The following is a 16467-nucleotide window of genomic DNA, read 5'->3' as shown; positions in this document are numbered from 1 at the left end:
CACAGATTGACTCAAGTCGAGTCGAATCATTTTCGTTTTTTGAGAAAATGACTCAAGTCAAGTCGAGTCATCAGAAAATCGTGACTCGAGTCCAGTCATGACTCAAGTCAGTACTACCCTGAATTTTCGTCCACTTATTTCACAAAATCACCCGCTTAGTTAGTCATTAAAAACACAAATGCATTAATACATTGCGCATGTCACAAATACATCATTCGCTGTTACCTGATGGCCATTATCGCAGCTTGCAGTCTGTACAAGTCGTTGGATTGAGACCAGGGCTGTGGAGTCGGTAAATTTTACCACCGACTCCGGCTCCGACTCCGACTCCACACATTTTCAATATACCGACTCCGAATCCGACTCCTGAGTGTTTAAATGTACTGACTCCGACTCCGACTCCTGGGTCTTTAAACGTACCGACTCCGACTCCCGACTCCGACTCCAGCATTTTTACCAATTTACTTCGAAAATTATGTGCCACATTTTCGGTTAAATGACTATCATACAACCATTAAACAAATGCAAACATATGATTACCTGTTTCATGCTACATTGTTTCATTGTGGCACAGCTCGAATTATCCACTATGCAATTAACATGAAATAAAGATTTGCTAAATATCCTTCCTTCTTCAAGTTTTCATAACATGGACTCTCTAATATCCTGAAATGTATGAATCATTCAAATATAGCAGATATCCAATCCTGTACAATAAAAATGTAGATAAAAAATCCAAGTGTAGCTCTTGTGTATAACTCAGCAACTAATAAAGAAATTGAATTACTAATTTTGTCATTGCACACTATCCTGATTACAAGCACAAACACTCTTACTACTAATATAGACATTGGTCATAAATGAAATTTAGTTAAGTAGTCAAAGCCCATAGCCTATGTCTAGTCCACATGTACTTAATCAAGTATTCAAGGATTGGGACTTGCAGTCTTTTTTAATTATTTGTTCGACCCAAACAGCTAAGCTACACTACAAATATTTTTAATTTTGTCTAGTGGGAAGCATCGTTTGGTCATATTTACATCATTTTTACAATTTTACAAAACCAGTCGATGCATTTTCTCTGTCACAGTATCATGGTATCATTCTAAAAATTGCATCAATTTTGACTGCACCGCGAAAACTCATCTTGCGATTTTCTTCCCCTCTGCAACTGAGTTGTAATTTCCAAGTAATGTCTAATTTTATCTACATCAGGGGTGGGCAACTTTTTCGGCGAAAGGGACACCTGAGATTTACGAACCATTGCGAGGGCAACTGGAATGTAGATAACCTTTTTTTAGTCGTCGATAGGAGCGAGCCGAATTAGGTAACAGTGCAAACAAGACTTATATTAATACGCTCTAAAATTGATAACAATATATCATGCAACTGTGCAGTGCGCAATCAGGCCCTGGTCGCGCGAAGCGCGAATATTTTTTGCAAGATAACGACAGAATTAGGCTATAGCTATATCAATAAATATGTCGCTAACACACATTGGGGGTCGCATCTGTATAGGCCTACCACTGGGCTCATTTGGCAAGGACAGGATAATTCGACGTTTAGACATAACAAAATCGACGGTATCAGTGAACATGCCTCCATCATTTTGTGCAAATGTTTTGTCGACGATCTCGCTGCGAGTGCACAAGCGAAGCCGTATCTCCTAATTGCGAATATAGTTAGACTCAATTTTGTGAATAATATGTATTTATAATTTTCAGAAGGGGGCTCAAATACTGAATGCAAGAAATCTAGTGACAATGAATCATGCGAAGTACCGAAAAAAATTTCAAGTCAAATAAATCTGCTATGAAATATTCTACTTCATGGTCATATGCGAAGATCTGGGATAAATGTGGCTGACCCCTCGATACGACAATGCGTCAGAACTGTTGTTTTAGTCATCATCAAATTTCGCGGTCATGCTAATCAAATTTTGGTTGGCCTTGCAATTGTACCTGATGTCATAAATAATTTCGAGAATTACATCGCAGGCCACACCTAACAATTTCGTGTGCCAAATTTGGCCTGCATGTCATGGGCTGGCCGCACCTGATCTGTATGGTTAATAATAACAGTGATTGGTGGTATATAAAAATTCTATTGAAAATTCTTTGAGAGCAAATGTTTTCATGATAGAGAAGTTGGAGTCGGAGTCGGAGTCGAAGTCATAGTCATTCTCACAAACTCCGACTCCGGTCAGTATTTTCCCACCGACTCCAACTCCGTCTCCAGCTATTATAGTTTCACGACTCCGACTCCGACTCCGACTCCATCAAGCGAAAATTACCTCGACTCCGACTCCGACTCCACAGCCTCCACAGACTCCACAGCCTTTATTGTGACAAGATGCATTTCGCAGTGTATTTCATATTTTCTAAACATCATAAACATCATAAACATCTAAACATGGATGGATTTGAGGATAACATATCTGATTTGCCGAAAGAAAATACAATTTTTTTAAGCACGTGTAGCCAAATACATCTTTATTGCTATCTGCTGGCAGTTTTATTTCCGTTCCTTCTCGTCTATGCAAAATGTCTGCCCTAAAGCAATTCCAGACGTTAAAATGCCGGTGGACGTCTATCACAAAGGAGTACACATTCCATAGCAACACTAAGTATCACATTTACGAGAAACCGACAGAACTTAACCCTGCGTAGGTCGGTAAACAGTTGCTTCATTCGACGTTGATGCAATTTTTCGATATACATTCTAGATTTAACCTCGTATTTAGTGCATGTAAGATTCCCTAGCTTCAAATGTGGCCCAGTCCAGTTCAGTCGAGTCGAGTCATTTTACGCGTTTGAAAAAATGACTCGAGTCAAGTCAGTCACCAAAAAATCACGACTCGAGTCGGATTAGAGTCATTACAGCCCTGTGACAAGCACACACTCACTCACTGCTAATAAACAATTTTCAGAAAGGAAATTTTGAGAGTAGTCAAATAGCACATGTAGCATACTTGCAATATCTGTTAACTATTTGTTCGATCCGAGCGGCTGAGCTACTTACATTAAATATTTTTGATTTTGTCAATTGGGAAGCAGCGTTTGGTTATATTTGCATCAATTATACAAGTGATGCTGTCACTTACCTAACCAGCAGAGTTGGTCAAAGTAGTCAAGAAATCTACTCAAGTAAAAGTAGAAGTAGCGAAGAGAAAATCTACTCAAGTACGAGTAGAAGTACTTCATACATGAACAACCCAAAACTAGTTGAAGTAAAAATAGAATTGACTGAGTTTAAATCTACTCAAGTAAGTAAGTAGTTGTGAAAACGATAGTAATTCGTTCGCATGGACTGTCAAAAGCTGCAAATGGAGCTATGCGGAAGGTGTACAGAGCGTGATTCATATTGATGCATCCCAGGAGGTATCAATTTTTGACAGAATAAGCAGTCACTCACATCATAGGATGTAATGGTATTTATATGAAAATGCGATACTACTCCTTTGTTTACTCGAACACCCAGTTTTAGGGAATATCATGGCATGGTGCCCTATTCCATATTATAAGGCCCCTAGTTCAGTGGAAGAGCAATACGGAGATGCTGTGTCGGATACGGCTTTAACACTTTGCGCGAGCCGATTAGTATACGTTAATTAAAAATATGGCAGATCCTAAAAATGCCATATAGTGTATAGCTGTATTTTCGGAAAAGGTAAGGCATTACTACCCTTTGTTTTATACTTCAACATCTATGTTCTCCAGACAAAAGAACTGAAACTATAATTAGAACCCAACGTATATTACTAGTAATTGAAAGAAAAAGATAAATTCTACTTCTAAAAAGCGGAAAATATATTTCATGTCTTTTGTCCAGAAAGTTTCAACGGTGGTCTGCTAAAACAGGTCTAACGTTTAAAAAAAGTCAAAGTCCACTTTCCAGATTAGGACACGTCATGGGCTGCTAGGTATAATAATTTATTGCTAGATTGCGAAACGGTAGTTTCAAACGTTATGGGGGCCATACTTACTGTGATGAAATATTTGATATAGGCGACAATGCGGTGTGAACGGAACCACGCAACCCGGTATCTAAATTATATTCAGCGATACTTTCGTTAAAACATATTTGTCACACCATATATATACTGTGCGTAAAGCGCAACGAAAATTCTGGGTATAACATGACTTTTCTGAAAATTAAATGTTGGTACCACGTGAAAACAGCCCGAAACTCCTTCGGCTATCTTTCTTAGTGGGGGGGATTAAACTACTTCTACTTGACAAACTGAAAATCGCGAAAAGTAAGTAAAAAGATCACAAAATATTACGGAGTAAAAGGAAAGTAGCGAAAATCAGATCTACTTGAGTAAGTACCAGAAGTAGAAGAAAACTACTTGAGTACTTCGAAAAAGTAAAAGTACTTCGTTACTGACCACCTCTGCTAACCAGACGATGTATTTACTCTTTCACCGTATCATGGCATAATGCCATAAATTGCACGAATTTATGACTGCATCAGCAATTATGCGTTGGACACATGCATCTTGCAAGGTTCTTCCTTCATGCATCTGAAAAGCAATTTGTAAATATTTTCATCAATATCGTTAGTACTGCAGTAAATGTTGGTACATACAAATTCCATTTTACTTGATATTTGTAATTTTACGAGATATCAGAAGAGCACTTGCTTGCATATTGAAGCAGTTGGAATCGGAGTCAGGAGTATTTTCACAAACTCAGACCCGGACCTCAGCCAGTATTTACTTCAATACTCCGACTCTGACTCCAGGAGGTGCTAGACTAATTTTGAAACTCCAACTCCGACTCCATTAAGGGAGAAATGAGCGAAACTCTGACTCCAACTCCACGCCTCCGACTCCTACTCCACAACCCTATAAATGCAATCTCACATGCTGTCGAAATGACCTATGCGGGTAGATCCCCCAATTTGTTTGTGTCAGAATCGCCCCCGTGTTCGGTAGCGACCAGTCGATAATGACGTCTATATAGTTTGTCATGCTTAGGCGACGCCACAACATATGGGTAATAAGCAGCTTTAGAATAGGGTACATTATCGTCACTAGATCAGTGTTTCTTAACCTTTAATAACCCACTGAAACCCGAATATTGAGTTGTGAAAACAAAAATCTTCTACAATACACATCTAATACATTGCCATTTGTTATATATAATTGGCAGAGGTGGTCAGTAACGAAGTACTTCTACTTTTTCGAAGTACTCAAGTAGTTTTCCTCTACTTCTGGTACTTACTCAAGTAGATTTGATTTTCGCTACTTCTACTTCTACTTCGTAATATTTTGTGATCTACTTACTTACTTTTCGCTATTCTCAGTTTGTCAAGTAGAAGTAGTTCAATCTTCAAATCAAGAAGATAGCCTGAGGAATTTCGGGGCTGTTTTCACGGAGCATCAACATTTAGTTTTCATAAATATTGAGTAAAGCCCAGAATTTTCGTCGCGCTTCGCGCGCAGTGGATACAGAGTTACCAATATGATTTCACGAAAGTATCGATGGATATAATTTAGGTAGCGGGTTGGCGTGATTCCGTTCACACAGGGATATCTAGAACTAGATATCCCTGCGTTCAAACCACATTGTCGCCCTTCACCCATACGAAATAATTCATCACAGAATATATGGCTCATCATACCGTTTGAAACTGATGTTTCGCAATCTATCATTTACTTGTCATATCGTAATCCAACATGTCCATGGCACGTCCCAACCTGGAAAAGTGGACTCTGACTTTTTTGTTAGTATTAATACTATTTTAGCATACCGCCTTTGAAACTTTCTGGACTGAAGGCATGAAAAACGTGTTCCGCTTTTAGAAGTAGTATTTATGTTTTATTTTCAATTCCCAGTATCATATACTTTGAGTTATAATTAATATCAGTTTTTTTGTCTGGGTAAAATACATGTTGAAGTATAAAAGCAAGTGTAGTAATGCCTTTAATTTCCGGATATAAAGCTACACGATACGGCATTTTTACGGTCCCCCATATTTTTATTAACGTTCACTAATTGCGCAAAGTGTTTACACTAGAGGTCTCAAACACGCGGCCTGCGAGAGCATTTTGTGCGGCCCGCGACAGCATTTTGGAATTTCAAGTATTCGACAATATCCAGTGCCACATATCTTTTTTAGATATAAGAACTTGAAGTTCACCTTGTAACTACTATAAAAACACTGAAATCTCAACAGACTACACTATCACGTCACTTTTAAAAGCTACCACGCGGTAGAAGATCTGCTATTACGTCACATTTCTAGTTCATGATGATAAAACATGACCCGTTGATGATTCGTGACTGAAAATTGTGCTTTGGTTTTGAGCGATCTTACGTTAAATTACTCGATTTCGGATTGACTGGGTGATTATATAAAAATGACTCGAGCTGAGTTGAGTCAAACGTTAAAATCAGAGAAGGACTTGCTACTCGGAACGGTGACTTGGCAATCCTACGGATGCCAAAATCTATGAAACTGTCATGGGGAATAGTAACATATCAAAAGGTCGTAGCTTGCGTTGCGTATGGTATATATAGCTATCTAATCAGGTCAGTATGGCAACTATCGGCATTATGTGACCCCCGTGACGTATAGTTGGTTACATGCTGGGTGTTGTCTGTTCTCTTTATCCATGTTATTATCTGTGGGGAGCAAGGTATAGTAATACGCTCAACAGCTGTAACACCAACGAATTCATCGGCGATTGGACATTTCTATTCCAGGGGTTCTTAACCAGGGTCCGTAGAGTCGTAGACCCCTTCGGGGTACGGAGCACCACTCCATGTTGTACCAGATGCATTGTGGAATCAGGCCTATATGCTGTGGAATATTTTCTTGACCAATTTATGCAACTGGAAAATGGTCTTCGCGCTACTCGTGATTTTATGTGTATGGGCTTTCTAATTTTAATATATGGGTACGATCAGAAATTGTGTTGAAAATGAACAGAGGCTACGAGAAATCTTATTGGAAGCACGAGGGGTACGATTGCTAAAGAAACAATTACTATGGCGCAATAATGATTATTAGGGCGTTTTTTTTCGGCATATCAAAATTTTGTCAAAATTGTAGCGTTAGGTCAAAATTTGTCAAATTTTTTCACAAAGTCAAAAATTTTTTGACGTCTGCATTTCGTTTGTATCGTAGATTTTGCACTGTCGGTGAACTTATCCTTTGATATTTTACAGCTTGCAGCCTACTTTATTGGCCCACCTTTGTAAACGGCTAATCGTCTGCTCATTGTGAAGCATAAACGGTCAAATAAAACAAATGGGTAGACATGGTGTTATAGTCAACGTACCGCAATATCCTAATTGAAGAAAGACTTCTTGGGCATTGCATTATTCTTATATTAAGAAGCGCATGATGAAAAATTGTGATGTAGACAACATTGTCAGATTGAAGCAACACGGTGTGTCACCAGCTGTGTACGCACAACTTGAGTGTTGTCAGCCAACAACTGCTGCTGTTAAACGTCCTTAGTGAGGACATGCAATTTCTACCCATGAATGTAGGAAACTATCTCTCGTTGTACTACAAAATTTTTCAATTATTTTTACCGTAATACGTATTGTAACTACTGGAATTCTTCATAGGGCCTGATTTCGTTAAAATAATGATTTTTTTTCATGTGAAAAGTTGCCTGTTTCTAAGCCAAAAACGATTTTCAGGCCAAACTACTTCGTTACGACAGCCAGTTCCAACCAGAAATGAAGATAAGTGGTACAATTTTAGTATTTTGTGGGATCGCACCTAATTTACATACGTTAGGTTAAAATTCGGTCAAAATTCAGTTTGTTTAGGTCAAAAAAAGTCAAAATTTTGATTTTGTAGGTCAAATTTTTCTTTTTTTTAGGTAAAAAAAAAACGCCCTAATGATTATATTCAAGTTGTTAGTCGAAGGCAAAATCCAAAGCTGATTTAACTTGACTTTGGCAATGACATAGTAACAATAGCCTACTTATTATCACGACTATATCATAACCCGGATTAGGCTACACCGCTCAAATGCTCCGATACCAGATCAATCTTCAGTAGATTTTAAAATATTCTACATAAAACTATGGCACGTCAAAGGTCCACTAGCTGCAATATTTTAACCCGGCAGTTTGACGATGTCATGAATCATGATGCATACTCTCGCATGATGTTCATAATTCATCATTATTTGAACAAAATGCCCGGCATAAAAACAATTCTATTCAAAAATTTGAAAATATGATTTTTTCCTTGTCAAGCGTGAATAGTACAATAGTAAATTACATTTTCATGATGTTTGTGGAATGCCTGTCTTCAAGCTCCCGTCAAATATGGCCTACTTGGAAATTTTGCGTTGAATATCCCTATTATTGGTGATGCGGCCCGCGGCGTCGTCAAAACTAAGAAATTGGCCCGCGAGCACATTTGAGTTTGAGACCTCTGGTTTACACCGTATCCTATACAACTTCTCCGTATTTCTCTTCGACTAAACTACGGACCTTATAATATGGGGGATGGCGCCATACCATGCTATTTTATAAAACGTGCTGTTCGAGAAAACAGAGGATAAGTATCGCATTTCCATAATAATACTATCATTTTCATCCTATGATGTGGACGAATGCCTATGCTATCGAAAATTGGATACCTGCTGGTATGCATCAATATGAATCAAGCTCGTCACCTTTCGCATAGCTCAATTTGCACCTTTTTACAATCCATGTGAACGAATTAGGAACGTTTTCACAACTACTTACTTACTTGAGTACTTTTAAAGTCAGTAAATTCTACTTCTAATTCAAGTAGTTTCAGGTTGCTTATGGAAGAAGTACTTCTACTGGTACTTGAGTAAATTTTTTCGTCGCTACTTCTACTTCTACTTGAGTAGCTTTCTTCAATACTTTGACCACCTCTGATAATTGGTGCATAAAATGAATTGAGCATTTACAGGGTGTTTAAAGAACGAAACCATTGAAATATAATTTTCACACAAAACGAAGAATAAAATAAACATTTATTAAAAATCAGTGTGATTTCCGCTGTTCCCACTCAGATAGCAGTTCAGAAATGCAAGCCTTCACCTTGGAAAATGTCATTGCATTGTTCGGTCAAAATGCCACAGCGTGATATTAATATTATTAATATCAATGGCACATTACAGTGGCACTTATCGACTTTTTCAGGCTTTGTGCACCACGACACGAATTGTTGTAATGTTGTGAAATCTTTTCGTAATCTTCAGGACGACTTCCACCCTTTCCCTCACCCATCTTGAGGATGACTCTCTCTCTCCCTCTCTTTCTCTTTCTCTCTCTCTCTCTCTCTATTGCAGAACATATTACTTCTACTTGACAAACTGTAAATAGTGAAAAGTAATTTAGTCAATCATGAAATATAAGTAGGATATTTTGCTTCGAACAAATAGAAGTGTTTCGTTACTGACCACTTCTGCAAGCAAGAATACTCTCGCATAGTCATGATGGGAATCAGAATTTGGTTTTATCCTTGCAGTGGAGTACGCTATATGCTTCGAGACACAAGAACATTGTATAATCGAAATCCATGAAAATGGGGATCACATTACAATAGCCTTACGATGGAGATCACTATCAGAGGTGGTCAAAGTAGTCAAGAAAGCTACTCTAGCAGTCGTAGAAGCAGCGGCGCAAAAATCTTCTCAGTTACGGGTAGTAAGCTTTTAAAATTAGCCTCAAGATACTTCAGGTAAAACTAGAATTGGCTGACTTCAACTCAACTCAAATAAGTAGGGGAGATGTGGTACCGATGGATCAAAAATTGGAAAATGATCGCTGGCCCCAAAATGTTCAGCCGAAAAAAGCAGATCTTTTGCTGGCTCAGCACTTTGATACAAGCTCTACCGATCGCGCACATATACATGAATTTCCGTCTTTAAAAAAAAAATTATGGACGTTCAAAATTTGTTGCTCGGACGTGTCATCGGTCCCCACCCGGTGGGTCCAATGGCACACGACCCGGGGACCTATGAGTGACACATATACCCTAAAAAACTCAGATGTGACAAATTTTCTTGCTCAGTATTATAATCTAAGCTACAGCAAGCCAAAGAAGAATGTTTGATCCCAACCGTCAAAAAATAATATAAATATCAACTCAAATTTTGTCATAAAATCACGTTTCGATTTAGGCTCGGACTTATAAATTTGAGGGTACATACATATTGCCCGAAAATCGACAGTGTGACTTCCAAATACCTCGTTATAGCGATAAAACATCATCTGCAATTATTACATAAAGATTTTCTGTACGTAGGCATGTTTTATTTGATTCATGATTAGTATGCTTGATTATTTTGCGTGATTTGGCTATTGTATCATCGGTCCCCACCCTTCGAATTTTATACATGAATCGAAAAAAATTCCACTCATGGAAAGTACTGAAAAAATAATAGGTGCCATTATATAGCCTGATACAAGCCCTACATTTCACAATAAAAATGATTGCTGGTTTGTTCGTGCTGAAGGTTGCAAAGAAAAACGTAGATGTCGATCTAAATTTACTTTACACCCTCGAAAACAAAAAAACAGCTGTGAGAGATCCCATAGCTCGCTCACGTCGAATTTTTTTGTATGTGAGGAAAGATTTTGCCAGCATGCAATTATAGACAAGTTCACGGAGTGTAATCATGGAATTATCATAGAGAATTTTCAAAGTATTTTCGGTCCCAGTGATCCATCGGTACCACATCTCCCCTATGAGTATTTGTTAAAATATGTCATAAATACGGTCTCGTGGTCCGTCAAAAGCTGAAAACTGAGCTATGAGGAGGATGCAAAGATATAAGGTCGTGCTGCTACATCCCTGGGGGTACCAATTTTCCACAACATAATAATTTGACTGCATCATGGGATACAAACGATAATTTTGGTATGTAACAGCGGCGCTTAACTTTTATTTACCCCAGGGCTTCGTTTTAGGAAATGTCATGAAGTGGCGCCCTTCCTCGTATTATAAGGACCATAGTTAAGACGAAGAGCGATACCGAAAAGTAGTATAGATATTCGAAAGCCCCTAAATCTCTCCATCACAGTCACATTCTTTCTTATTGTAATAAAATATTACTTCTATTTGACAAGCAAAGAATGAGTAAGTTAATAAATCACGAATTATTACGTAGTAGAAGTAGCGAAAAATTAGATTTGCTTGAGTAAGTATTGCAAATAGAAGAATACTACTTGGGTACTTCGAAAAAGTGCAAGTACTTCGTTACTGGCTACCTGTGATTACTATGAGTTTCAAAAGTACACATTACGCAATTGGAATATTGTTAAGCTTCAAGTCATTTAATCGTCGTTGTGACGCATATACTCTCTGTAATATATTCTGCATCGAGACTGTATTAATAATATAACAATATATACATATTCCGATCAAATTTCTCCGTTCAATGTTTCGTCGGCACCTTTTTTTTGTAGTTGTAACAAATGATCAGATTTCTTTCTCGCACATCACTCCATGCAGTAATTTTGCTCCTGGGTAATTCCATAATCCGAAATTGGAATCACCGTCATTTCTTATGTATATGACCATGTACTTGTGTGATCTCCTAGATGTTGGATATCCTGAACGCCAATGCAGTTGATGTGAATGTTTTTCCATTCCTGATCGGTACAGTAGAGTTGAAGTCTGTCAAAAACATAAATACCAGGTACGATTATTTCTGAAACTCCGATGACCGTTGCAGCAAAATGGCACAGTTGCAGAAAAGTTGATGGATTCGAATTTGAATAAGAACTTGACTTTATGATTTTGCGGAAATCGGAATGGACATCGATATACAATTATTTCAACCTGAACATGGATTTCAACTTGGATATCATATTGTTGATACTTTTCAATTTTCATGCAATTACTGAACAATCTTCAGTCATGACAGGCAGACATGGGGTAATCGCGATTAGAAATCGTAATCGATTACGACGATTACAGCATTTTCAGGTAATCGTAATCGCAATCGATTAGATTCGAAAAAAATCCGAAGTAATCGTAATTGTAATCGACTCTTTCCAATATCTAATCGATTTCTTTATGAAACAACGATTACTTTGTATTTGTACAAGGGCAATGATATAAACTAAACATTTGTGAACAAGAAAGAGATATTATGCCAGGTTAGTGATAGCAGAAACGTATGATTTTTAAACGCCACTGCTCATTATTGCGTCAGAAGCAGGGCTGTGGAGTCGGAGTCGGAGTCGGTGGAGTCGGAGTCGGAGTCGGGGTAATTTTCGCTTGATGGAGTCGGAGTCGGAGTCGGAGTCGTGAAAACTGTAATAGCTGGAGTCGGAGTCGGAGTCGGAGTCGGTGGAAAAATACTGACTGGAGTCGGAGTCGGAGTTTGTGAGAATGACTATGATTTCGACTCCGACTCCGACTCCAACTTCTCTATCATGAAAACATTTGCTTTCAAAGAATTTTCAATATAATTTTTATGTACCCCAATCACTGTTATTATTAACCATACAGATCAGCTGCGGCCAGCCCGTGGCACGCAGGTCAAATTTGGCACACGAGAAGGTTAGGTGTGGCCTGCGAGGTAATTCTCGAAATTATTTATGACATCAGGTACAATTGCAAGGCCAACAAAAATTTGATTAGCATGACCGAGGAATTTGATGATGACTAAAACAACAGTTCTGAGGCATTGACGTATCCAGGGGTCAGCCACATTTATCCCAGATCTTCGTATATGACCATGAAGTAGAATATTTCATAGCAGATTTATTAGACTTGAAATTTTTCTCGGTACTTCGCAAGATGCATTGTCCCTAGATTTCTTGCATTCAGTATTTGAGCCCACTTTTGAAAATTATAAATACATATTCTTCACAGAATTGAGTCTAACTATATTCGCAATTTGGAGATACGGCTTCGCTTGTGCGCTCGCAGCGAGATCGTCGACAAAACATTTGCACAAAATGATAGAGGCATGTTCACTGATACCGTCGATTTTGCTATGTCTGAACGTCGAATAATCCTGTCCTTGCCAAATGAGCCCAGTGGTATACTGATGCGACCCCCAATGTATGTTAGCGACATATTTATTGATATAGCTATAGCCTAATTCCGTCGTTATCTTGCAAAAAAATTTCGCGCTTCGCGCGACCATGGCCTGATTGCGCACTGCACAGTTGGATGACATAATGTTATCAATTTTAGAGCGTAGTAATATAAGTCTTGTTTGCAATGTTTCATAATTCGGTTCGCTCCTAACGACGACTAAAAAAAGGTTATCAACATTCCCGTTGCCCGCGCAATGGTTCGAAATCTCAGGTGTCCCATTCGCCGAAAAAGTTGCCCACCCCTGATATAGACAAAAGACATTACTTGCAAATTACAACTCAGTTGCAATGGGGAAGAAAATTGTAAGATGCGTTTTCGCGATGCAGTCAAAATTGAGGCAATTTTTGGAATTATACCATGATACTGTGACAGAGAAAATGCATCGGCTGGTTTTGTAAAATTTTAACAATATGTAAATATGACCAAACGATGCTTCCCATTTGACAGAATTAAAAATATTTGTATTGTAGCTTAGCTGTTTGGGTCGAACAAATGATTAAGAAAGACTGCAAGTCCCAATCCTTGAATACTTGATTAATTATGCCTACATGTAGACTAGACATAGGCTATGGTCTTTGAATACTTAACTAAATTCCATTTATGACCAATGTCTATTACTAGTAGTAAGAGTGTTAGTGCTTGTAATCAGGATAGTGTGTAATGACAAAATTAGAAAGTTCAATTTCTTTATTAGTTGCTGAGTCATACACAAGAGCTACATTTGGATTTTTATCTACATTTTCATTATACAGGATTGGATATCTGCCATATTTGAATGATTCATACATTTCAGGATATTAGAGAGTCCATGTTATAAAAACTTGAATAAGGAAGGATATTAGCAAATCTTTATTTCATGTTAATTGCATAGTGGATAATTCGAGCTGTGCCACAATGAAACAATTCAGCATGCCACAGTTAATCATATGTCTGCATATGTTAAATGGTTGTATGATAGTCATTCAACCGACAATGTGGCATATAATTTTCGAGGTAAATTGGTAATTATGCTGGAGTCGGAGTCGGAGTCTGGAGTCGGAGTCGGTACGTTTAAAGACCCAGGAGTCGGAGTCGGAGTCGGAGTCGGTACGTTTAAAGACTCAGGAGTCGGAGTCGGAGTCGGAGTCGGTATATTGAAAATGTGTGGAGTCGGAGTCGGAGCCGGAGTCGGTGGTAAAATTTACCGACTCCACAGCCCTGGCTGGAGCACGATAATTTTTGAAAGGGGGCGCTGGAAGAAAAAGGTTAAGAACCACTGAATTAGTATGTGTTGGCATCCGTCGACATGCAAATTGAAATTACGAATTCACTCCAAAATTTTAATTAATCATGAAATTTTCCTCACACTTTGCGCAATTCATCATAACCTAATTTTTCGATTTTAATATAGTAGCGCCCTTCTCACTCTTAGCCGGAATCGGAATCGTGCGCTCCGCACGAAATAAATTTGTTTATGGTACATCATTTGGGCGATTTTAATATATTTCCACTACCGATACAATCGACTATACTGATCGGGGGTCAAGAAATAACAGCATGCAGCCAAGTGACTAATAACATTTGGCCCACCCGAAGATGCATTATCATTTATATCTTGCCCTAAATTTTCAAAAGCACTCTCTCAATGAACCCTACCGGTGTATCTGATCACATGGGCTAAGAGAGGATAAATATTTGATAATAATATGTGATACTGCTACTATTAATTACGGAATTCATTCGTGAATCTGAAAAATTTTCACGCTCGGCACGCCACTATGCAATCCCAGCATCTATTCATAACATTGCGACTCGCGATTTCGGTACGTACAAAAAAGGCTTTTGTTAAAAGTATAATCGTCCGGACTCCGTAGCTCACCGGCAATGGATATGGACAGATTAACATAGGTATTTCGCGTCCAGTTAGTTCATTACGGCTATACCCTGGAATGCGGCCTCAGGCTACATAAGTAATCGAAATGGGCCGTGATTAGCAAAAAGGTTGCCTACCTCTGTATTAGATGATGTTCTCTTTTTGACATGACGAAAAGTGTAGGGGGGTCAGGGGGGCGCAATATTTTCGACCATCCCCAAGGGGGGCGCATGTCCAAAAAGGTTGAGAACCGCTGTTGTAGTGTAATTGTATCGAATGTGATCGATAACGACAGTAAGAACACCCGACATGCTGTATATCAGGTTATCAATACCCTCGAAACATAACTATACCTCGCAGCAGGATAACCATCACCACTCTGCCTGTAGTTTCAAATAGTACCGGATGTATTGATGTTTGGTTATGCGTAGTCAAACGCAGTTTGGCCGTTGCTGCTTGGCGAGTATTAGGCATAGGTACGTACATCGGACAAATATTTGAAATTTGAAGTCGTCAAATGAAACGTAACATTACGATTTCCACAACGAAGGGTGGGTGTCTGATCTCAAAGACTTCTCCAAGTCGTTTCGACACCTTCCTATCTTTTCATTGAATCGCATTCTTGTGGTGTTTTGAAATGATGAAATTTTATTAATAAACTGAACTGAAGTACTAAAAATCAACAGCTGTTAATATATATCATAACCGAGCCGTTCTTTGCCGTTTCTCGTAACAGCATCAAGCAATATCTGTATCAAGTGAAGGCAGAATTTTATATCACTTTATCTTATTCTCGCTTGTCGTATGACTCTACTTTAAACAGGTACCAATCGTTATTTCGCAATTCTTTACTCAACATTTGGACCTGCCGCCATAGCAGTCCTCTTATACACCATGTTAGCGTGGGTTGTGGCCAGAATCAGAGCCAAAACAGTAATTCGTCCCCCACTGCAAACGTTGATCTTACGCCCCGATAGGATGGTCAATTTTCAATTTGATGACTGAATTTCGTCAATAATATTGGTAATTGCGTAATGCTACAATTTATTTTTAATCCTCTCTCAGCCCCGATGGTCAGATTTACCTGTAGAGCTGGGACCACGTAATTCATAATAATAACATCAGGTGTGTTGTTATAAGAGAGAGAAAGATATGATATTCTTTTTCGCCTGCACCATCGAGATGCTTTGACGACGGAGTTGCGATACGGCCCCATGAGGTCATCTAGTCTGCGCCCCCGTTTTTTTTCTCCTCCATGCTAACCGTGATTGCTGAGCGCCTAGCAGGATAGCTGCGGATACCAATTTTCGAGTCTTTGGTGTGACCCGGCCGGGGATCGAACCCACGACCTACCGCTCGAGAAGCCGGACGCATAACCATTACACTATCTCGCTCGATAAGTAAGTACTTTATTCTGTTGTTAATTCGTGACCTCCCGTCTGTTACTTGATCAAAAGATATTGTAGTTGCCCAAACGTAGCAGACTAATAGAAAAACTTTCGTGAGACGCACACACAAATTGTCATGTCTTCATTTCTCCGTGG

The 16467-nt window shown here is 38.7% G+C and overlaps 1 protein-coding gene across 3 annotated transcripts in view; it reads right to left on the bottom strand.

The window, feature by feature from the left end:
- Window positions 1-11272: 11272 nt before the first annotated feature.
- Window positions 11273-16467, bottom strand: part of LOC145446941 (uncharacterized) — a 30722-nt gene continuing 25527 nt past the window's right edge. For all 3 annotated transcript variants that reach the window (XM_080325336.1, XM_080325337.1, XM_080325334.1), the window contains one exon: window positions 11273-11634. In XM_080325336.1, coding sequence (XP_080181462.1) covers window positions 11437-11634 — 198 coding nt within the window. In that variant the 3' untranslated portion in view covers window positions 11273-11436. The remainder of the gene's footprint in view (window positions 11635-16467) is intronic.

This window comes from Botryllus schlosseri, chromosome 9 (assembly GCF_051294905.1).
Source record: "Botryllus schlosseri isolate E-star chromosome 9, Bs_hap1, whole genome shotgun sequence".
Taxonomy (NCBI): Eukaryota; Metazoa; Chordata; class Ascidiacea; order Stolidobranchia; family Styelidae; genus Botryllus; species Botryllus schlosseri.
This window is presented reverse-complemented; position numbering and strand designations above follow the sequence as displayed.